The sequence below is a fragment of the Phoxinus phoxinus genome, assembly GCF_949152265.1.
Source record: "Phoxinus phoxinus genome assembly, chromosome: 8".
Lineage (NCBI taxonomy): Eukaryota > Metazoa > Chordata > Actinopteri > Cypriniformes > Leuciscidae > Phoxinus > Phoxinus phoxinus.
Genome location: NC_136883.1, coordinates 7,870,654 through 7,892,616, shown reverse-complemented (window position 1 = coordinate 7,892,616; position 21,963 = coordinate 7,870,654). Strand labels below are relative to the sequence as shown.

Genomic DNA, 21,963 nt, shown 5'->3' with positions numbered 1-21,963 from the left:
TCGACTACTTTTGACTGACAAAATTCCAGCCACAGGAAACACTAACTGATAAAGTGAGTCGTACAAAACCTTTCTTTTTAGTAAACTTTGTGTACACAAACAATGTAGTCAATGCTCGAGTTCATGTGTAGAGCCCCTGGTGATACTTCAAGCAGTTTCATGTTGTGTCGAGCCTTCTTAGTGTTTTAAAAACAGCAATTTTGATGCTATCATAGAAGTGCCCCATGCACTCCCATTCAAAAAGCATTTTGACCTAAAACGAAAATACGGTCAATCTTAAAAGTGGCGTTTCCATTCTAATTATGCTTTTACACGAAAGTTTAACTCTGGTAGATAAACAAAAAGTGCCTAGGTTACATTTTTGCAACAGTTACCCTTTAAGTGCAGATGGCGTTAGATGCTGCACAGCTTGATCATCTCTGAGGTTTTTGTTAATCACACTTATAGTGGGCTGCACCATGGGATTTCAAACCTTTTAGATGCCATGGACCCCCTGAAATCATGGGAGGGACCCCCATCCTGAAAATTAAATGGCAGTTATATGAGTTTAAAGAACCATTTTACAAATGTTAATTATTTTAATCAAATGATATTGTTTATATATATTCAGTTGTATTTATTTAGTTGAATTTGTATGTATTTATTTGAATCAATTTATTATTTTAACCACCTTGTGAATACCGTAACAACATTTATTCTTGTTTTACCCGCTTCTTTCAGCCCTAAAGATATTGGTTCTCCATTGTCTCTGCTGGTAAAGCACAATAATTAAATGTAATTATATAATTTTTGCTCTTCACATCATTACACAACACTACGCTACTAGTAATCTAGGCCAATGAGTGTGAGGATTCCCTCTGACATGTCAGCATGGTGAAATACATTGAGATGGGTGACCTGCACCATATATAATTAAAACACTATTTATAAAAAAAACTAATAAACACTATTCAGATGATTAGCACCAAACTAATGAATGCACTTTTAAAAATGTGCTGCTCATGGCGTGAGACACTGAAAAAAAGTCTAGTGCATAGGCCATCACGAAATATAGTACATTCAGAATAAAGGAACAAGTCTTTGTGAATAACAATCAAGAAGCATATGCCAGTGTACGTTATCTTTAAGCCTTTGCACTAATAGCTTCTTATATTCTCTTTAGCTTACCTTTTAAAATGCACTGTTGAATATCACATACCACTGGTAGGACTTTTTCTTCTCACATAATAAAATGGTGATTACTGTGAGATTTATTGTTGAAGGCAGTGAATGTTACAGAAGTGTTGCTTTGATGTCTCTAATGTTGTTGCTTTAGGGGTGAACGTAGAAACAGGGAGGAGTTGAAGCACGCTAAAACTGCTGCTAAAATCTTTATTAGACATTTAGGCACTTCACATTTCCCGTGGAGTTGAAACAGTCATGCTGCACATTTTTTTCCTGTTTTTTATTTTTATTTATGGGGGATTTGAGAGCAGATCTGGGCAGGATTATGGTTATTGTAGTAGGCGATGAAGAGTTAAGATGGATGAGGAACGTGAGTTGTATCACTCATCGGTCGTGTCTGTGTGTGGATGTACGTGTGTGGATCTCCGGTTTCTTTGTGTTAGTATATTGGGACACAGGACTGTTTGTTTTCCATCATGTTAGGGAAATCAGGAGAGCGGAAAATGGACTTTGCTCTTTTTGGTCCATTGATTTAGTACAAACACCCATGTTCACTAGAACTTTTATCTTTTTACTTTTAACTTTCTCTCTTTGGTTCTGTCTGTTCTCCTCTACCTCTAATTGTCTTTATTTCCACATTTTCCACAATAAATGTAAAACATTTTGTTGTTGTTTTTGAGTATAATATTTCAATACATCAACCTTTTATGGCTCATATATGTAGTATGATATAGTGAGGATATGGAGCTCATTCTCAAGGAGGAAAAAATACCTCACATTAATTCAGAGGCTCAAATTCCGCAAAAGAAGCAATTTGGTCCAGTTGTTGATATTTATATGGCCAAAAAATGTTGTATATGAAAAAAAAGTAAACCAAAGTTCCTTCAATCAGTAAGTGTTCATCTTGAAATCGGCACCTTCAGCACCCTGGCATTGTGTTGGTGACTTTTGCCAACTCAGATTTTCTTCAAAAACTGTAAAACGTAGTTCATCTTCTTTAGTTCTACAATACTCCTCCAACCCCCAACTTTGTCTTATGCTTTTGTTCTTCTCTCAGCAACTACACTATTTGTTAGCAGTAATTTAGTCACTAATGGCTCTGCTCACGTTTTTGTGCCATCCTCTCTTTTATGTTAATTGAGAATAGAAGTGTTGACAAGTTCTGGATGTGTCAGCATCACTAAGCTTAGCTCAGGTCCAGTTCCAGAATTAAATCACTCATGGTGCTTCTGAAATTAGTGAGGATGCTCTAGTAAAGTTCATGCAGATGTAATGTGTAAGCAACGGCTCCGCCATAACAAGAATATCGTCACTGAAAAATGCTCCAACCCCAATTAAACAAATCTGATCTAGTTAATCAAGGTTTTAGGCATACTAGACTCTCCCAGGCAGGTGTGTTGAGTCAAGTTGGAGCTGAACTCTGCAGGAAAGTGGCCCTCCAAGGCCGAGTTTGGACACCGCTGTCTTAGCAGCATGATTTTTTTTTTTTTAAATTCAAATACTGAAAGAAAGCTTGCAAAGACCGCTCCCTGCAATCTCACAAAGTTCTGTTATAATCAATGAAGTTGTCTACACTGCACAATTAATCTCTTACCGTACTTACCTCGTGTCTACCCTTTGTGAATGAGAGGATTCGCAAGCATGCCAAACTTAGTGAACCAAAACTTCGGCGTTTTGACCAGAATCCGGTGAGTGGATTCTGACTAAATTAAACGCCTCTGATTGGCCATTGTGTTCAAGAGATCAACAAACATGTCCGTGATTGGCTACATTGCTCACCGCTGCAAAAACACGTTGTGAATAGAAACATTTGACACTCAGTCCTCAAATACTTCTGGAGCGTTTTCCCAATCTGTTTCGTTAATATAATTTTATTACAGTACCGACTGAGGGTGCTCTTGCTCAAGCACCCACGTCGAACCGTGCCTGACTTAACTCATCCTTGTGATGAATTTCCATACCTGCTTGCTGTGCCGAGAGATAAGAAAACACATGTTAGCACTTCATCGCTAGTTCAGAGAGAGAGAGCGCTCTAGCGTTCTTTCTTTCATTCTCTTTCAGTTTGGTAAACCAATACCTGCAGCTTACTTGGCCGTTTCTCAATGTTGCCTAATGTGTTTGCTTTGGAGGTGGACAACAGTCTGGCCATTTGGGATCAGGGCCATGTGGAGATGACATGGCACAAGCTGAAAGAGGTTTGATCCAGTTACTTTCTGAGTGGACCTACTCAGAGGTCCCATATGCCCTTGCAGCAAAACAATCAAAGAAATATGGCACTTTTACTTCTGTACAACCATGATGTAGCTCTGAAAGTATGAAATAAACGTCCAAAACCAATCGTAAACCTTAGTTTAGTACCGTCTAAATACCCATCACAGCATTTATAAAACCGCATGTATATCCATCTATATGTATAGTTTTCTAGTTAGGTCTGTTGAGGAATCGACCAATGTTTTACTGAACTGGCTTCATGCGGCAGGCCTCCCTGTGTTCAGAAAGAGTGACAGTGTTGGCTTGTTAAAGGGTCACAAAGATAAGTGCCAAATTAAAAAGTTTATTCCTTTCATATTTGAGGAAGGGCAATTAGGGGAGACACCAGAAAAAAGGGTTTACTACGGTTTTAGAAAATCGTCACTGAAACATGAGCTACAGAACAAAAGCACGTGCACACACACACATGCTCAACCACCATAAAGGAGATCAGACCATTGTTGGATGGTAAATCTCAGATGACGGGCCAAACTGGCAAATTTCTCCTTTTCTCTCTGCGTAGCACCACATGCCGTGAATCTGCATTTCTCAAATTGTTCCTGCTCCTGTAAAAAAAAAAAAAAAAAATTGTCTTTACATAAAAGTAATGATAATGATTTTATTTTTCTGCACATTACTGTGGGCTGCCTGGAAATGGGGAATAATTATCTTTTCTTTTCCTTTCAGGGTAAAATGTGACCCAGACTTTGCTTGACCGTTTTTTGTTGTTGTTGTTGTTTGTAAGATTCACCTAAACCCGAAACCCATGGTATATTAATATGGTGGTCAGTGTGATCTGATACCAGCACTGTATCATGTACAGACTACAGACACAGTACTTATTTTAAGGGGCATTATGTACTTTATTTGTTGTTTTGAATACTTTCCCTACTTCCCCACCAAGAGCCCTATTTTAACGATTTAGAACGCAAGTATCAAACGTGAAACGCAAGTAACTTTGTGGGCGGATCTCGGGCGCTGTTGCTATTATACCAGCGGGATAAATGACTCTTGTGCCCAAAGCAAATCTAAAATGGGTTGGTCTGAAGTAGCTTCATTATTCATAGGTGTGGTTTGGGCGTAACATGCAATAAACCAATCAGAGCGTCATCTCACATTCCCTTTAAGAGCAGGCGTGCTTGTTCCATGGCGGATTGGTATTATAACGGCGGATTTGCCAGGCGCACACAACTTACATGTTAAAGGTGATTTCGCAGTCTTCAGAATTTTGTTTCCTGGTTCTTGACGGACAACCCACTTTGTCAGATGTCCTTATATACCGATGTGTCTTGACACTATTGATCAAACAGGTTTATCTACAATTAGCCTGAATAAAATGGGTAAATGTGTAAGCTAGATTTATGCCTTTTTTTCACATCTTCATGGACACCACAATGATCTCCTTCATGTGGTAATATTTTCCCTTGTAATTATGTATGGTTTGCAAAAATATGAACTGCTGTGTCTGTGTAGATGAGAGAAGTGTATGCGCGTTGTGCACACGCTACATTATGGCCAAGCATGCGCCCTTAAAATAGCACCTGAATAACGCGCCACTGACTGACTGACTGACTAGGTTTTTCCTGGTCTGTGGCGGAATTGTTTTCTCAAACTGCAAAATAGCACCAGGGAACGTTTGCGCCAGAACACCTCCTCTTTTCGCTGGACCGTATTGTATTTACTATAGTAATAACGATAAATGAGGCATAATTAAATGCAACAAACCCTAAACCCAAATCCTACCCTAACCCTAATGTAAGTACATGTAGTTAATAATTATTACTTAGGACTTAAATGTATAATTACACTGTAACAATGACACCTATAAAGTGTTACACAATAAAGTGTAACCAAAATGAGTTGGGTATGGACAGCACTCTTATTCCATGAATGGTATGCGTCTTATATAACAGGTAAATTCTGATGGAAAAATTGGCAACTCTGTTACAATGGTGTGTGTGTGTCATTCTCTTGGTTCTGTATATGGTCCAACTTGCAAGCTTTGCTCTTGTTCATGCTCCCAGGATAATTCTTTTGGGAATTTTCCTAGAATTGAGAGATGTTTACCCCAGTCTGAATGATGAAACTGGGCTGCTAGTCCGTGTGCGAACCACAGTGTGGGGCATCAAATGAATGTTTCTGAACAGTGCATGATTTTGCCAGTGCCAGTAAATGGCACAATTGTCAGCTTTGATTTGGCTTTGCACGTTTTGCCCAACTGTGATATTTTTAACATCTGTTTACCTTTTAATGACTCAAGAACAAGTAGATTATTTGCAATCATGACTCATGCATAGTCACCAAGAGTGTTTTGTAACGTGTTACTGCAGCTTCCAAAAGCAGTTTGTCGGATAATTGTTTGGTATTTTTCCTAGAAGCTATTCAGACTGGAAAGCAGTTTTAATATTACAGAACATCTTATAAAGGTGATAAAAAAATACGGTTCTTGGTAAAAAAATAAATAAAATCGAACCGTACCTTTCTCCACCCATGGTTCGGCATGCACTTGCTCCACAGTTAATCTCAAATCTGACGACGCATATGTAATTTGGTTTGTTGAAAATAACACGTAAAACAGACAGAGTTCTGTTAATGTATGTTTCTGTCGATGGATAAACATTCTGGCTTGCCAATGTTACAACAGCGATGAGAAAAAAAAAAAAGTGGACAAAAGTCACTTTTTTCTAACTTTTTAAACTTTGTTCAATGCGAGTGCCGTATGCTCGAATATGAGGGTCATTTATGCCTGTCATCACCCGGGTGTTGATAGCTTGTGAGCGCAGGTGAGACCTGAACAGCACACGTTGATATCTGTGTTTAAACTAAACTCAATTAAGCCTTGCCAATTTAAACATTCGAGAGCCAGAAGACTCAAATGAGACCTAAACCTGTGTCTCAGACAGCGTCCAAATATTGAGTCCTCTTCCAAGTCTTGCACTTCAACGTACAAATTCACACAAAATGAATGCCCATCTTGGTGAGTATCCTTATAAGACATAGTTGATTACATGTTAAGCGAACGTAAACAATCGAGAAAGACAACTCATGTGTACAGTACCAATATATTAGCTCTGTGCATCCGTTCTTAAAGTGACAGCAGCCTAATATTCCTGCTGTCTGTGTTTTTAATGTTATTAATAATAAAAAAGACAAGGGAATTTCTCACTTCTCTTGACTGAATAGCTTTTGTAACTTTAATAAAGTTTAATCTTTAATTTATACAGTCACATATGCAATGTTATTTTACATTTGATTACTTTATTACATTTCTGTACCCAAAACTAATGTTAGGCCTACTGTACCTGAAAAACCTAAAAGCACTGTTTATTTTATTTGTATCTTTTCTCTATTGTATTTATTTGTGCTGTTGCTTGTAGATTATTTGTTCTTATTTTCTTTATTTTCATTTGACAGAAGTCCTTTTTCCCCTGAACATAGCACATACCGAACCGTACAGATACAGTAACGCTAAAACCGTGATACAAACCGAACCGTGAGTAATTTGAACCGTTACACCCCGAATAGACACTATGAGTAATTATAAGTACTGTAACACCATGTCCGTTTTGGAGCTCGACAGCCCCAGTCCCTTTTTATTGTCATTATACAAAAAGGGTAGCACTTTATTTTACAGTCCTGTAAAATAAACAATGTACTTATTACAGTAATTAGAATAAATGGGTAATAACTAACCTAACTCCTAAACATAACCTTAACCCCTGTAGTTACCTTAAATAACCCAGTTTTTCCTTATGTAGGTAGACTGTAAGCACATTTAAGTACACATACTGTAAAATAAAGGGCAACCAAAAAAAGCACTGTTGATATTATACATCATATTTCAATAGAAGAAATGAAGTATTACAAGTTTGGAATGACAAAAGGATGGCATAAATTATGACTATAGAAATTAAAACTATCTTTTTGAGATGCATGGTAAAACAGAATTGCTCCTGACCCAAGTTGTTGTTCTAATTGGTTCAGTTTAGTTTTCAGCTGACTCTTAACTGAGTCAAACAGAGGAACAAATCAATCTCTGTAATTCACAATCTAAAAGCCTTAGTCTGTAAATTACAGAACCGTGCTGAGGCAGATCTCCTCGCCCTCCATCACTCACCCTGCCCTCCTTAGACAAGCATTGTTTCCTGTTGTTTTAAAACAAAACTAGGTATGTTTACATCAAAGTCCTTTTCAGGCAATTCATTTCACTTTGGCGGCCATCATTGAAACGCCTCGGCAGCTATTTCAGTCATGGAAGTGCAGCTCCCATCTCTTTGAATGGGGAAACATCAAATTCTCCAAAACTGTTCTCTAAGCTTGCGATTCAATTTCATATTTGAAATCACCAATGAAATCGGACAACAACTGTCCCATACATTTTGTTTATAAATGCTCAACTTATGACAAAACTGCATTCAGGCTGGAGCAGCTAATGCTCATGCGCAGTCTTAAGCACTGACTGTTTCTATAGCAAATTGAACTTCTAACGGCAGCTGCAGTTTACCAATTGGTGATTGGCTCTTTTACTTAGAAGGCGGGACTTATTCCACCATATTGCTCTTTGTACTTTCCCCCATTCATAGTAATACGAGTGCACCGTCTTTGTACAAAAGTCTTTGGTTTAGTTGCACTGATTTTCATCAGTCGGAATTAGTTCAGTCCGATTTCAGATTCTGAAAGTTCTATTTATATGAACACTAAACAATGCAATTTTATTCGCATATTCTTTTAAATAATTATTTCATATAGGCCTATTCCTGAACTTCAAAAAGCCTCTATGATAATGTCACCGGAGCTACCACAAGCATATTGTTAGAAGATCTTTCCTAGCAAATATTTAGTAAATGTTCGGTCTCCTCCACTGACGTGTTCGTAAGATGTTAGACGCATATTAACAGCTGTGAGACATTAACTGTGTGAAAACAGCACAGAACGTGCATGAAGTATTTTTGAATCCGACTGAGAAAATAATTATCGGATTCAAGCCTTTACATGCTTAATTTTTTTTCAGTTGTAATCAGATGATTTTAGATCTACAGCACCCCTTTCAATCTGATCGAAATTTCATTCGGAACCATTAAAGCTGCGTTCACACTACAAGCGACAAAGCGACACGTTACCATTCATTTCAATGGGGAGCGGGCGTTTTCTGGCGACACGTTGGCGACCTGATGGGGCGTCTCTGGCGACGCGACAAAGTTGAGATCTGTTTAACTTTAAGCAAATGAAGAGCGACTTTCGGGAGAGACAACCAATAGGAGTAAAGTCAGTGGAGCGCGCGTGATCATCCGTCACTCTCTGACAGAGGCAAGTTGTACAAGAAGCTAATTTAAGCAGTCAGAAACTGTCCTATAAGTTGTAATATATCTCAGTGTACTTGCAGTGGTATTCACAGTACTGACTCAGAGCCTAATTGGTTTCGTGAACCCATATAGACCGGTATTTGCCCGTTTGTTGCAATTAAATGGCCGCGATGGCAAACAGCACTCACAATTTCTCGTTCATCTTTAATATTATGCATGTTATGTACTGATTCCATTTATATTTAGAATTTTGATTCCAAAATGTTTGTTTTTAGTGGCAAGAAATTTGATTTGTTGTCTACAACATGGAGAAACATCCGTGAATGTCACTCACAAACATTACTAGGCAACCAGTAGCGGGAACGCCCACTAGCGACCTAACCGCCAGCCACTGGCGACCTGCAGCGACAAAGTTGCTTGTAGTCTGAACGTAGCTTAAGGCTTTTAAATCCAATTGACCCTTCGCAGAGAGCTTGATTGACAGGTGATCTGACCAATCATACTTCGCCATCCGCCATTTTGTCCGACAAAGCAGTCAGGAGAGTTAGTAGATTAACATGGGAGGATTTGAACTTGAAAAACGGTGTGTACTGACGCCTTTCCGCGGTTAAAACAACATTCCTTCTTATTCATGTTTATTTGATGCTATAAATTAACTAGAAGGAAGAGATGATTGGTTCACGGGCAGCTTTAACTGATGCTCTACAGCGATCTGTCAGACACATTAAAGAGCCACACCTGAGGCACATCTCTCTATAGGCAAGGGCGTGGTGAGCTGGTACCTGCTTACGTTCAACTGCAGTAGCCACCGTTCAACCTGAAGAGGGCAGCACTCAGACGTTTTACACCATATATTGTAGAATTAAAACTCTTTATACCCAAATGTCAACAAATTTACTTGAATCAATGAACAGCATTAGGGCCCTATCTTGCACCCAGCGCAATTGACTTTGTACACCGACGCATGTATCATTCCTATTTTGCACCCGCGCACAGCGGACTTTTCCCTCCACAGACGCACGTCATTAAATTAGGGAATGAATTTGCGCTCCCGGAGGCGGTTCAGCGCAAAGAGGAGGCGTGTTCCGGCGCAAAAGTTCCCTGGTGCTATTTTGCAGTTTGAGAAAACAATTCAGCCACTGACCAGGAAAAACCTAGTCTAAAGACAGTGGCGCGTTGCGCGTTAGTCATATCCTATTTTAAGGGCGCATGCTTGGCCATTATGTAGCGTGTGAACAACGCGCATACACTTTGATTCTCTCATCTAAACAGACGCAGCAGTTTTCATTTTTGCAAATCATACATTATTACAAGGAAACATATTAACACACGAGGGAAATCATTGTTGTGTCCGTGAAGATGTGAAAAAAATAGACATAAATCTAGCTTACACATTTATCCAAATTATTATACGCCTGTTTAACCGAAGCTAATTTGGATTGGTTTCTCCCATCCTCATACAATGTCACTTCTCTGTCTTTTACGGCCCTGACGAGAACGTCAGTCTCCTCGGCTGTGAATCGCTCCTGGCGTGCGTCTGGCAAATCCGCCGTTATAATAGCAATCCGCCATGGAACAAGTGTGCCTGCTCTTAAAGGGAATGTGAGAGGACGCTCTGATTGGTTTATTGCACGTTACGCCCAAACCACACCTATGAATAATGAAGCTACTTCAGACAAACCCATTTTAGATTTGCGTTGGGCGCAAGAGTCATTTATCCCGCCGGTATAATATCAACAGCGCCCGGGATCCGCCCATAAAGTTACTTGCGTTTCGCGTTTGATACTTGCGTTTCAGATCGTTAAAATAGGGCCCCCAGTCTTACAGATCATTAATTAAAAAAAGTTGTTTTAGGGTTTAGTTACCCTTTAAAAACATGATGCTCAAGTTAAAAGAAGTTAGACTTTTTAAAGAACATGTCTCTAGACCCTGCACTTTTTTCCTCTATTCTTCTACTGATCTGCGCTTGCTTTAACAGCAAAAACGCATTCTGTGTGAACTAGCATCATAGCCAGTAAGGGTGTCAAATAAAATGCAACAATACCAATCTTTCTATAGTATTATTAGTTGACCGGCAGAAGGCTGTCTGTCTGGCAGTCGGCTGCTTTCAGACGCAGCATATATAATGTATTTGTGTACGTGAACATAGCCATTAGTTCTGTTTTGCTCAAATTTCAGTCCTGTTAAACTTAAAAGAGTGTGAGGTATTTTCACATGAAATTTGGCAAATAGCTTTAGCACTATCATTTTGAATGAAAGTGATCTCATTAGGCCAAACATAAATTTGTGGTGGTGGTAAGCAGAGATTACAGTAAAATGAAGTGTGTTGGCTTATTGAGCCAGAGCTCAGCCCGATGTCTACGGGACAGAGTTGGCTGGCCAAGGCTTTTCTTGGCACTCTTGACTTGATCTCTGGTCCAAAGCTCGTATCAGATTTAAACACAACCAGATGTTTACGTATGCACTCAACCTGTAAAATTCACATGCGAATGCCAAAAATTGGAATCCCTCATTCTGTTTGAATAGAAACTGCCCCTCATCATTTACTTCCTTTTTATTGTTACAGGCTAAATCTTGTCTGTCTGTGATTTCTCTGTCCTAATATCCTAACTTTACTGTTGAAATTGGACCTTTTGTGTTTGAGTTTAGGATATTAAAAGGACATTTAAGATAATGTAAAGAATGACCAAGAATATATTTTTTTGAAGATGTGCCTCTAAGGCTGCGTTCAGACAGCAGGAAAATGTGGCCCAAGTCTGATTTCTGTTTTTGCTCAAATGTGGTGTTTGCCATGACAGTGTGAACGGTACGAACCACATGGAATCTGATCTTTTAGGGCCACTTCCATATGTGGTCCTAAATCTGATACAGGTCAGATGTTTTGTAATGCGACCTCAGTCTGAACGGTTATATCAGAATTCATGCGACTTTTATGTCATATTGATGTCACTTTTATGTCGTATTTTTACTTAAATGTTCTCTGTGTTTACTCAGCGTGCTGCCTGCCCTTTTATCGTTCTTTTGCGCATGTGGGTCAGTCCAGGAACATGATCTGTTCGCACTGGAATCTGATATTGGCCACATTTAAAGGGGACCTATTATGCCCCTTTTCACAAGATGTAATACAAGTCTCTGATGTCCCCAGAGTGTGTATGTGAAGTTTTAGCTCAAAATACCCCACAGATAATTTTTTACAGCATGTTTAAATCGTCACTTTTTGGGGCTCAGAAAAACGCACCGTTTTAGTGTCTCCTTTTAATGCTAATTCACCTTTGGCTAAGCCCCGCCCCCCTTAGTTACTGTTGCTACCTCCGACAACTTCATCTGGGCTCTGGTTTGGTATCAACATGGCTTATGCTGAGGCGACTCTTCCTGCTGAAATTTTATTAAACTTTTATAAAGCAGCAAATAAAGTGTCCGATAGAAGTAGGCAAAAGGGGCTGCAGTATGCGTTCGAAGGCTATATTCAAGACATACCGGTGAAACGCAAGCAACAACAAGCCAAATAGAGGCAAAAGCATAAGCACAGTTTAAAAAAATGAACCACCGCATATCCTAATCGAGAGATTAACAATATCAAGGAGCAACACTGTTCATGCAAAGCTGGGTAGGTCTCTATTCACTTCTATAATCGTTATTACAAAGCAAACGGAATAACGTTACGCGAGTATAGAGTTGTATTTATTAGCAGCGTGTGCTAGCGTATCAACAATTAGGGTAGGGGACCGAAATCGTAACCTAAACAGCATAAAACTGTCTAACTAGTATAACTTCACAGTAAGGTTAAAAGCAAAAATAGAGCACACAGAAGTGTGCTTGTTGATCTTGAGGGGTTTCACTGACTGTGAAGACGTCCACACAGTTTAATCCAAAGACGACACTTGTCAGTATTTTACTTAGGTTTTGGAAAGGAAAAAAACAGACACCCCCCTCCAACCTCTCTGGGAAACCCGTATCTGTGTTACAAATGCCCCAGGCACAACGTTTAACCATATTTTTGATAAAACTACGACGTAATTGCCTGCCGAGACCAAAAATGAGACGCCTGTGTTAAAGTCAATGGAGCGCTGTGAAAAAGTGTCGGACCTCTGTGGGAGCTCGTTCTTGGCTGCGCTGTGATTGGTCAATCTACATTCTAGGGCGTGGCTTAGCCAAAGGCGAATTAGCTGCTGGTCCACGCACAGGGGGCGGAGCCTAACCAGCTCGTGCTCAGTGAACAATCTCAACTCACGGAAAGATGAACAGAAACTCACAGTAACGGTGTTCATTTTGACTCGGACAATAATGCCTAGAGTCAGAGAATATATGCTGTATGGAGTTGGAACAGAGATAGTTTAGTTTAATTACAGTTATAACCTATGTGTCATTGATTAACAAATAATGAATAAAAATGGCGGATTGCTCGAAGTGTTGGGCCGGGAGTCAATGTCCTTATTTGGCAGTTCCGCTGCAAATACTGTGATAGAGAAAAAACGTAATAGAGAATAGAAAAATCGGAATAGGTTGCAAAATATGACCAAAACAGAATATATAGATATCAACGAAGCACCTGAAGAGACTAATTTCAACTTTTCTGTACTTCTAAACACTCCAAATGTACAACAAAATGCATTTAAGGGCTAAAAAAGTGGATTTAGCATGATATGTCCCCTTTAAAACAATGTGAACAGCTATACAAAAATCGGATCTGAGCAATAAATTGCTCGCAGTGTGAACATAGGCTATAAATTCTATGTAAATGTCCCTTTTGCATGAAAAATTAGTAACAACGAATAAAGGAATTAAAGGAAATGTTTTACTTCTGATTAAATGACCACAACACACGATTAAAACAGCACTGTTTTATTGTGGAGAGCTCATAAAAAAAATAATAAAAAAAATCAACACCTAATGTTCTTCCGGTTACACTGTTTTTGTTTTGCATGTAAACACCTTTATTGGCACATTAGTTTATTCAGTGTGCACATCTGACTGCATAACAATTTTGGCATTCTGACATATAGTTAGACAGCCACTATCACATACTGTACCAGCAGGCCAACTTGCGTCATACTGATAATTATTTAAGTGACTCAAGAGCAAGCATATAGGCGTGCTTTGGTTTTCCGTTCATATAGCAGCCAACATGAATAATAAATAATTACCACTGCCTTACCTAATTCAGAAATATCCAACTCTCGAACCTGACATCATACAGTATGGTCATATACTGTAGTCGCCACCACCAAAGCGTCAGCTTGAAATGTTTTTAGAAGTTGGGATATTATATCTAGTGGAGAGAATTGTTTGGTTGATGTTTCAGCTGGTTTTATTTTGACCAAGTCAAGTTCACTGCAGACTAATATAGAGTTTTTGTGTCTGTTTTATTTAGGATCATTTAGTTAACTTTAAAAAAAAATCATTATCTGAAATAAAATGAACATTAATTGAAACAAAAGATTAAAAAAATATATTTTTTTTTTCTGCTATAGTTGCCAGTGCATAATTTCTCATTTTATTTTATTGTACTTTAATTTACTAAAATAACTAAAACTAAATTGAATAAAAAACGATATGGGAGAAATCAAAAACAACATTTTACAAATGACAAAAGCACAAAATTACTAAAACTTTAAAAGTAAAAAAAAAAAAAAACTGAAATAATTAAACCGTTTAGTTGTGGATTTTGTTTCATGTCTTTTATTTTGAAGTTTTGTTCCTGGTTTCTTGCCATGTGACTTCCTTGCCCTCATGTGATCATGTCCTGTGCTTCCCTAGTATGCGTCAAGTTCTGATTGGTTCCCTTGTTTCATGATCGTATTGGTTCTTTGTTGAAGGTCTCTATAACAAAGTCCACTGAAGGCAAGTATAAAGATCCCATGTGGAGTTTAATTAAATCCTATTGTGAACAGACACAAAATGAACAAAGACTTGGCTTTACTTGATAAGCTAAACTTGAACATGAAACATAAAACTCACTGTAACGAGTTTCAGATGTTATGGGAAGAATGAGGCGGGAACCGGCAAACATTCAAAGATTTTAGTAAAATAAACAAATACAAACACGAAAGTATAAGCCAGCAGCCCCTCGCGGACTCACGACTGCTGGCCACACAAAACAGAAACAAAACATCAAATAAAATCCATGCTTGTTCCTCTCTCTATCTTCACAGTCGTCGCTCCTCCTTTATGCCTCCGCTCCTCCGTGAGAGATACGAGACCGGTGCGCCTCACAGGTGTCGTTCATCAGTAATCACGCCACCGGTCTCTCGTCTGCTCGCCACCATAGATATACATAATAAAGGCTAGATGTCTCGTCCGCGCTGCTGGCCAATGGAGGTCGACGTCCACACCTGGCGGCCATCTTGTCACAGTCAGCTCGCTGACTCGTAACATTGTGTTTTAATGGTGCATGTACTTTTTAAATAACCATAACTTGCTCAATTTTCTACCGATTTTCAAACAGGTTGGTTTGTTATAAACGTAAGAGATGTTGTTATGACACTGCATACTTATGAATAATTATAATATTATATATCCATTAAGATTTCAGCGAGATAAGAGTATTTGTGTTCGTGCAGATCACTCACCTTACATAAGGTACCATAAAGCCCGCCAGAAAGCTTGCCTGTGACAAGATGGCCACCGGTGATGACGTTAGAGACTCCGCCGTAAGACATCTAGCCTTTATTATGTATATCTATGCTCTCCACACTCACCAACAGAGGTTACAGGGAACAAAGCTAGACAAGAGACAATGGAAACATATAGGCTACGGTGGCCGAGAGAGCTCAACGCACTGCAACTGAAGAAAACGCATGCAAATAGAAAAAACACCCGCAAATTAAGAAAACATCTTTATCAGTTTTACAACACGTGTGCTTCAAATACTCACAACACAACCAAATAGTGAAACGTGCCGCAAATAGCACAGACCACAATGGAAATATTTCCAGGGGACCCCAATAAGTGACGAACCCGGCTAAAACTGATGAAGATGTTTTCTTAATTTGCGGGTGTTTTTTCTATTTGCATGTGTTTTCTTCAATTGCAGCGCGTAGAGCTCTCTCGGCCACCGTACATTAGACACTATTTATACACAAAGACTAAACAACAAGAAACACCTGAACCCAGTGAAACAATAAAAACATGACACATGAAACACATAAGACTAGGGAAGCACAATGCATGATTACATGAGCGCAAGGAAGTCACATGACTTGAAACCAGGAACAAAACTTCAAAATAAACTTAACTTAACGTGACACAGGCGTAGCGAATCTTTAAGCAGCGTAAAACAAAAGAGCGAGAAATAAACTAAATATAAGAAATAAATGAAACGTGCACAATACACAACCAACACCAGACAACGAACAGACAGAACTGAGGGCAATACATGCAAAGCAAACTAATGAACTAAACAAGGAACATGTGAATGAAATCAATGAAACAATAAGTAACCATGACAACAAATGAAAACATGCTTAGTAACCAAGACAACAGAGAGGGAACACGGGAAATAATGGGAAACAAAGTCCATGAAAACTAAACTGAATGCGACAATCATAGTATCTCTGTGATACTAAAAAACCACTGGTTTTATTTATTTATTCATTTATTTTGTGTTGCCCAATCTTTACCTGTTGTCACATTCAGTACAGAATTAATTCAGAGTTTGTTGTGCTTGTTCATGCCCAATGAGCTAAAAAATAATTTATTTTCCCATGGCACTACATTAAGAGCATTTTATTACAGTGTAGACAAATGCAGACGTTCAAAAACTGTTAATGGATCCAAACATTATTTTTAATGATTTGTTTACCCTAATGTGTAATGGACAAACTGTTTCTTAAGGCCCCCTAGTTCTGTCATAATGGAGCTAGATCCGTCTGTATATTAATATCAGAAGCTGTTTTTGACTGTTCACATCCTGATTCTGACACAATTGTACTACATCATTATATACAAATCTTATGTTTTCAACTGGGAATTCAATTGCTGATGCCAATATGACAATTTATCGTCTCCCCCTTTCAGTTTGATTTAGTTTTTGCTTCGAGTCACCACTTTGACTGGGGGGGAACATGTTTTGAATCAGATCCACATATCAGTTTAAAATAAGAATGAAAAATAGTGTTTAGATATGCTTACAGCCACAGCCAGATTCACACCCATTGTGCAAGACGTAATGTAGTCCCTGTTGTGTGCGTTTCTTAAAAATCCATCATGATGTGGTTTTACTCTATTTCTGGACCTTTCTTGATATTTTAAATTATTGTTTATTGCGGTACATGTCCTATATTGCGGCCAATCTTTTTTTTTTTTTTTTTTTACAGTTTTCTTGTTTTATATACAACTTTTTATTTAAAAAGATCTGTTGTTTATCTCAAATGTACAATGGTGAATGGTATACTTTGAGGTACCTGGTAATCATTCAGTATTATCTCAGTATCATTTTACTATAGTACTTTTTTGAAATGGTTAAAATATATAGCAACAATAGGATAACAGCTTACTAATTAATGTCCAGTTAAAAATTTTACTTGAATGAAAGTTTTTTTCACATTTCAAAAGTTTGGGGTCAGTATTATTTAAAAAAAAAAGAAAGTTTTTGGAAGTCTCTTATGCTCACCAAGGCTGGATTTACTTAATCAAAAATACAGTTAAAAACAGTAATATTGTGAAAAATAATTAACATTTTCTATTGTGATATATTTTAAAATATAATTTATTCCTGTGATGACCGAGCTGAATTTTCAGCATCATTACTCCAGTCTTCAGTGTCACATGATCCTTCAGAAATCATTCTAATATGCTGATTTTGTGCTCAATAATTCTTATTTTTACTTTTATTATTCGTCTTATAATAAATGTTTTATATCTGCAAAAAAAAATAAAAAATCAGGATTCTTCGATGAATTATTATTATTTTTTTAATCTTTTGTAACATTGTAAATGTCTTTACTGTCAGTTTTGATCAATTTAATGCATTCTGGTTAAATAAAAGTAAAAATATATATATTACTGACCCAAACTTTTGAACAGTAACGTAAACATTCATAAATGACTTTACATCAACTGCATCTAGTATTAAGCATCATATAATGTTTACAAATTACAAACAGAAGCAATAAGCCACAGGAGGTTATATGTTACAGTGATTTTACCACGAGAAAAGAATATTCATAGGCACAGTGTGAAGTGAAACAGCATCAACAGCAATAGGATAAAAGACCAATGTTTAAAGTCAGCATGAAACATACATTAAAATTAAACCGTTTTGAACACGAAACTTGATTTTGTTAGTCGGGATTTGATTGGATCGTTGGATGGTTGTGGTCTGTTATTGCTGTGATCTCATATGAGTGACAGGTTATCCCGTCCTCTAAACGCATCATCAGAGAAGAGAAGAGATGTCGCTGCAGGAGGGAGGGAGGGAGGAGTTATTCTGATTAAAGAATATGAGGCCATATGATTATTAAAAAAATAATGATGTGCACAGATAAATCATTTATAATAAATACTGCAATATTCCATAAAAAACAAGAAATGTCCATTTTGATTTCATAAACAAAATATACAGTTCTTCCACCCATTATTTCCAGTTCTTCCACCCATATTTGTCTTATTGAACACGGTTTGGTTGCCACTCAACTTGGATTTTTGATTTAAAATGACAATACATTTTCCATGTACTTCTCATGTACAGGTCCAGGCCCGCGGGGCGCTGCAGTATCTGGTGTCTCTGTTAGCGAGTATGGAGCACAGCGCCCATCACACACTACTGCTGGAAATCCGCTGCCTGACCGATCGCTACACCTCCATCCTGGGCGGCGGAGGAAAAGACATCTACCGCATGAGCAACAGTTTCACCGCCATCGCTCGACTGCTGGGACGCAAGCTGGAGGCTGATAGTACACTGAGCAGGTACACACACACACACACACACACACACACACTTGCTTTGATTTCCTGAATAGCCGTGACATGTTCCAGAATTAGTTTTTGAAACCACACGGGTGATTAGTTTTATTGCTGTAATTGACATTTTATTATGATGGAGTAACTTCTGTTTAAAAGCTCCTTAATCCACAGACCTTTGTCCGCTTGTCAACACTCGCCATTGCAAAATTCTTCAGATAATCAGCGTTTTGGCAGTTTCATTGCTAAAAGAACGATGAGGTAAAGAGTTGTACTTCAGATTGAAGCATTTTGTCCATTTCTCTTTTTCCTGTGTGCTCTCTTGAGGAAAAATTAGCTGCAAAAGATTAATGACCGAGAAAGATACATTTACAGAATGGAATATGGGATAAAGGTATTTTGTAAATAAAATGGACAGGGTAGTAAATCCTTTCTCTACTTTTTTCTCGTCCTTCTCCCTGTGTTCTTGCGTATCTACTTTTTGAAAGGATTTTTAAATCTTGAATTATCTAAAAAATTACCTTTACTACAACTAGAACTATAGAAGTACTTTTTATTGCATATATGTGTCCTTCTAGTCTAGTTTAACTAGTTATACCTACAGTACCTATCAATTTCAATGCTCAGGTTTGGAATAAATTCTGATTATTACATGGCTTTCTGGAATGCTTGATTCTGAATGTTCAATGACGTTAGTCTGCAGTCTAATGTCATTTGTTTAATGACACTAAACTGCATTCACTCAGGGTTTAGACTACATTAAAATGAAAAATTAAATCTAGCAAGAAAAGTCAATAAGAGGTCTCTATTTAGATTCAGACTCAAACACACTCTGTTGTGGCTTGTTTATCAGACTGAGCTGTGTTAAAGTAAATGTATACTATAAGTAAATGTAATGTACACTAGTTCACATTTGGTCACATTTTTTAAGGGCTATATTTCTAAGTAACCACTTTCTGAGATTGTTTGTGTACATTTTTTGCTGTATGTTTAAAATACCAGGATGATGTGCGTTTTTGTTCCAATAGAGTAAACTGTATCCCCTTTCACACAGAGCGTTGATCCCAGAAAATTGCCATAGAATAGAGTGCCTTCTGTGTGAACGCAAACACATCCCACGTCGATCTCGAGATGGGGACCTAGTGGCATTGCTGGGATCAGTCCCGGAACGCAACCTGTGTGAACGAAAGGCAGGACCAATGCCGTAAGGGGTGTGTCGTAGTGATGACTCATGTGTCGTCGCAATGGCATAGTTTCGTGTGACCCTTTGACCAGGGGTTTTAAACAACGTTCACGTTAATCAACGTTCACGTTGCACCTTAAAGGGGGGGTACAATGGTGTTTCATGTATTCAGAGTTGTTTACAGTGTTAAAGAGATGGATTCTCATGCTAATAATGGCCAAAGTTTGAAAAGTTATTTTGAACGAATAACAGAGAATTTCTGTGCTGAAAATCATACTTCTGGGTTGCAACACGTTTCGGCTGGTTTTTTTCTATCGTAGATCTAATGACGTAGACCAGAGTGGAACTCCTTATATGAGCATTGCTCCCGGAAAAGCGCGTTCACGCACACGTCGACCAGAGGAGAGAAAGACCGCACTTATCGACGCGCTACTACCGGAAATCCTCATCAGCAGCGCTAAATAGGAATGGTTGATGTCAAGAATGTCTCCAAAAAAGTGTGTTTTGGGATGTGAGGGAAAGTTTACCTTGTTCAGCTTCCCAAAGAACCCAGTGTTACTGGAACAGTGGATGCAGTTTGTATGTTGTGGATGCTCCCGCTTGACTCTATAGCTCCGCCCACGCCCAGAATCAAGGACCTCGGCTTTTTCCGGATAGAATCGGAAAGCTGTATTTTTATTTTATAAATATGATGAAACTAAAGACTTTTTGGAGATATGAAGGACGCACTATTACTCTATAGGTACTCAAGATTAACATGAGATTGACTGAAACTAAGTATTTTACCCCCCCTTTAACAAGAAGAAAGTTTGTGTTCGTCAAGAAACAACGGAAGGACGATGAAATATCTGCAAACACGTCACATCCTGATGTCACGTGTCGTTATGGGATCATTACAGAATGTGTGTGAACTGTGAACGCACAAACAGATTCCAGAAAATCACTGGCAGTGTGAATGAACCAAAATCAAATGGTCCCGGGACAAATCCTGGGACTTATTATCAGTGTATTTTCTGGAATCTCTGTGTGAAAGGGGCTTGTGTGAGATTCCATTTCCAATATAATGAGCCATAGCTTCATCTTCAAAGGAATAGTCTATTGACTGCAATTTGTCTTTATTTTTTTACACAATATAGAGTAAAAAGGCAAAGTAACCATTTTACATTATTGTAATGTACCTTGCCAGAACAGGATGAGCATGTGATGACAATCTACTATTTGTGACATTGATTGTTACATAGTTTTACCTAATTCAAATACAGTTTTTTTGTAAGTATACTGTACATACTGTGCAGTGTAGAGTAAGCAGCGCAGGATGTTCTTTTCTGAACATAGCCTTTATCGTTGTGCATCAGGGGGGAGGAGAAGGTGCAGGATCTGTCCAGGCCGTGTGAAGCCAAGTCTAGTTCTGACATGTTTGCTGAGAACCAGCGTCTGCAGGTGAAGATCCAGGCTTTTGATCAGAAGATGGGAGATGAGGAGGAGGTGGAGTCTGAGAGAGAGGACGCGTCTCCTGGTCCTCAGAGATGCCACAGTCTGGGTCAGGCAGCGCGAGACGAGCGCAGAGAGATGAGGTTCAACAGGTGGGTATTAATGCAATGAAAATATAAGTACAAAATTATTACAGTTTCATTCTGCTTTCTTAAGATGGGTTGAAAGTCATAAGCTTAATTACATTTTATGCTATTGACAGTCATAGTTTTATGTTTCTCTTCAGTTTTATACATCTAACTATAAATGTGGGTAGAAAAAAGTAAATAAAAGTAAATATTTCCCAGGTAATGTTTTACATATTGCACATATACTGTATAGACGTGTATTTTATACATGAGAATGTATTGTTGACTTGGGGGATGATAATACTGTATTTGGCCTCAAAAAAGTTTGAAAACCCCTGTGTGAACAACACTCGTTTATAAATGGATTATTAGAATATCAGATCGTTTATATATAGAAGTCTTATGGTGTGCTAAGGCGAGACACTACAGGTGAATAGGGTACAATTTTAAAATAATAGATATCACAATGAAACTTCCCCAGTTGATTACTTACACAAGTTCATAAAAAAATGTATTACAAGTTTTTGAAATTTGTATGTTTAATTATGCAAATGAGGCATTATCTCATTAAATATGCACAATTTTGCATTTATTTTCGGTAGAT

At 38.2% G+C, this 21,963-nt stretch overlaps 1 protein-coding gene across 5 annotated transcripts in view; it reads left to right on the top strand.

Annotated features, from left to right (window-relative positions):
• veph1 (ventricular zone expressed PH domain-containing 1) overlaps positions 1 to 21,963 on the top strand; it is a 119,601-nt gene that overhangs the window by 57,529 nt on the left and 40,109 nt on the right. For all 5 annotated transcript variants that reach the window (XM_079620286.1, XM_079620288.1, XM_079620290.1 and 2 more), the window contains 2 exons: positions 18,406 to 18,623; positions 21,156 to 21,383. In XM_079620286.1, coding sequence (XP_079476412.1) covers positions 18,406 to 18,623; positions 21,156 to 21,383 — 446 coding nt within the window. The remainder of the gene's footprint in view (positions 1 to 18,405; positions 18,624 to 21,155; positions 21,384 to 21,963) is intronic.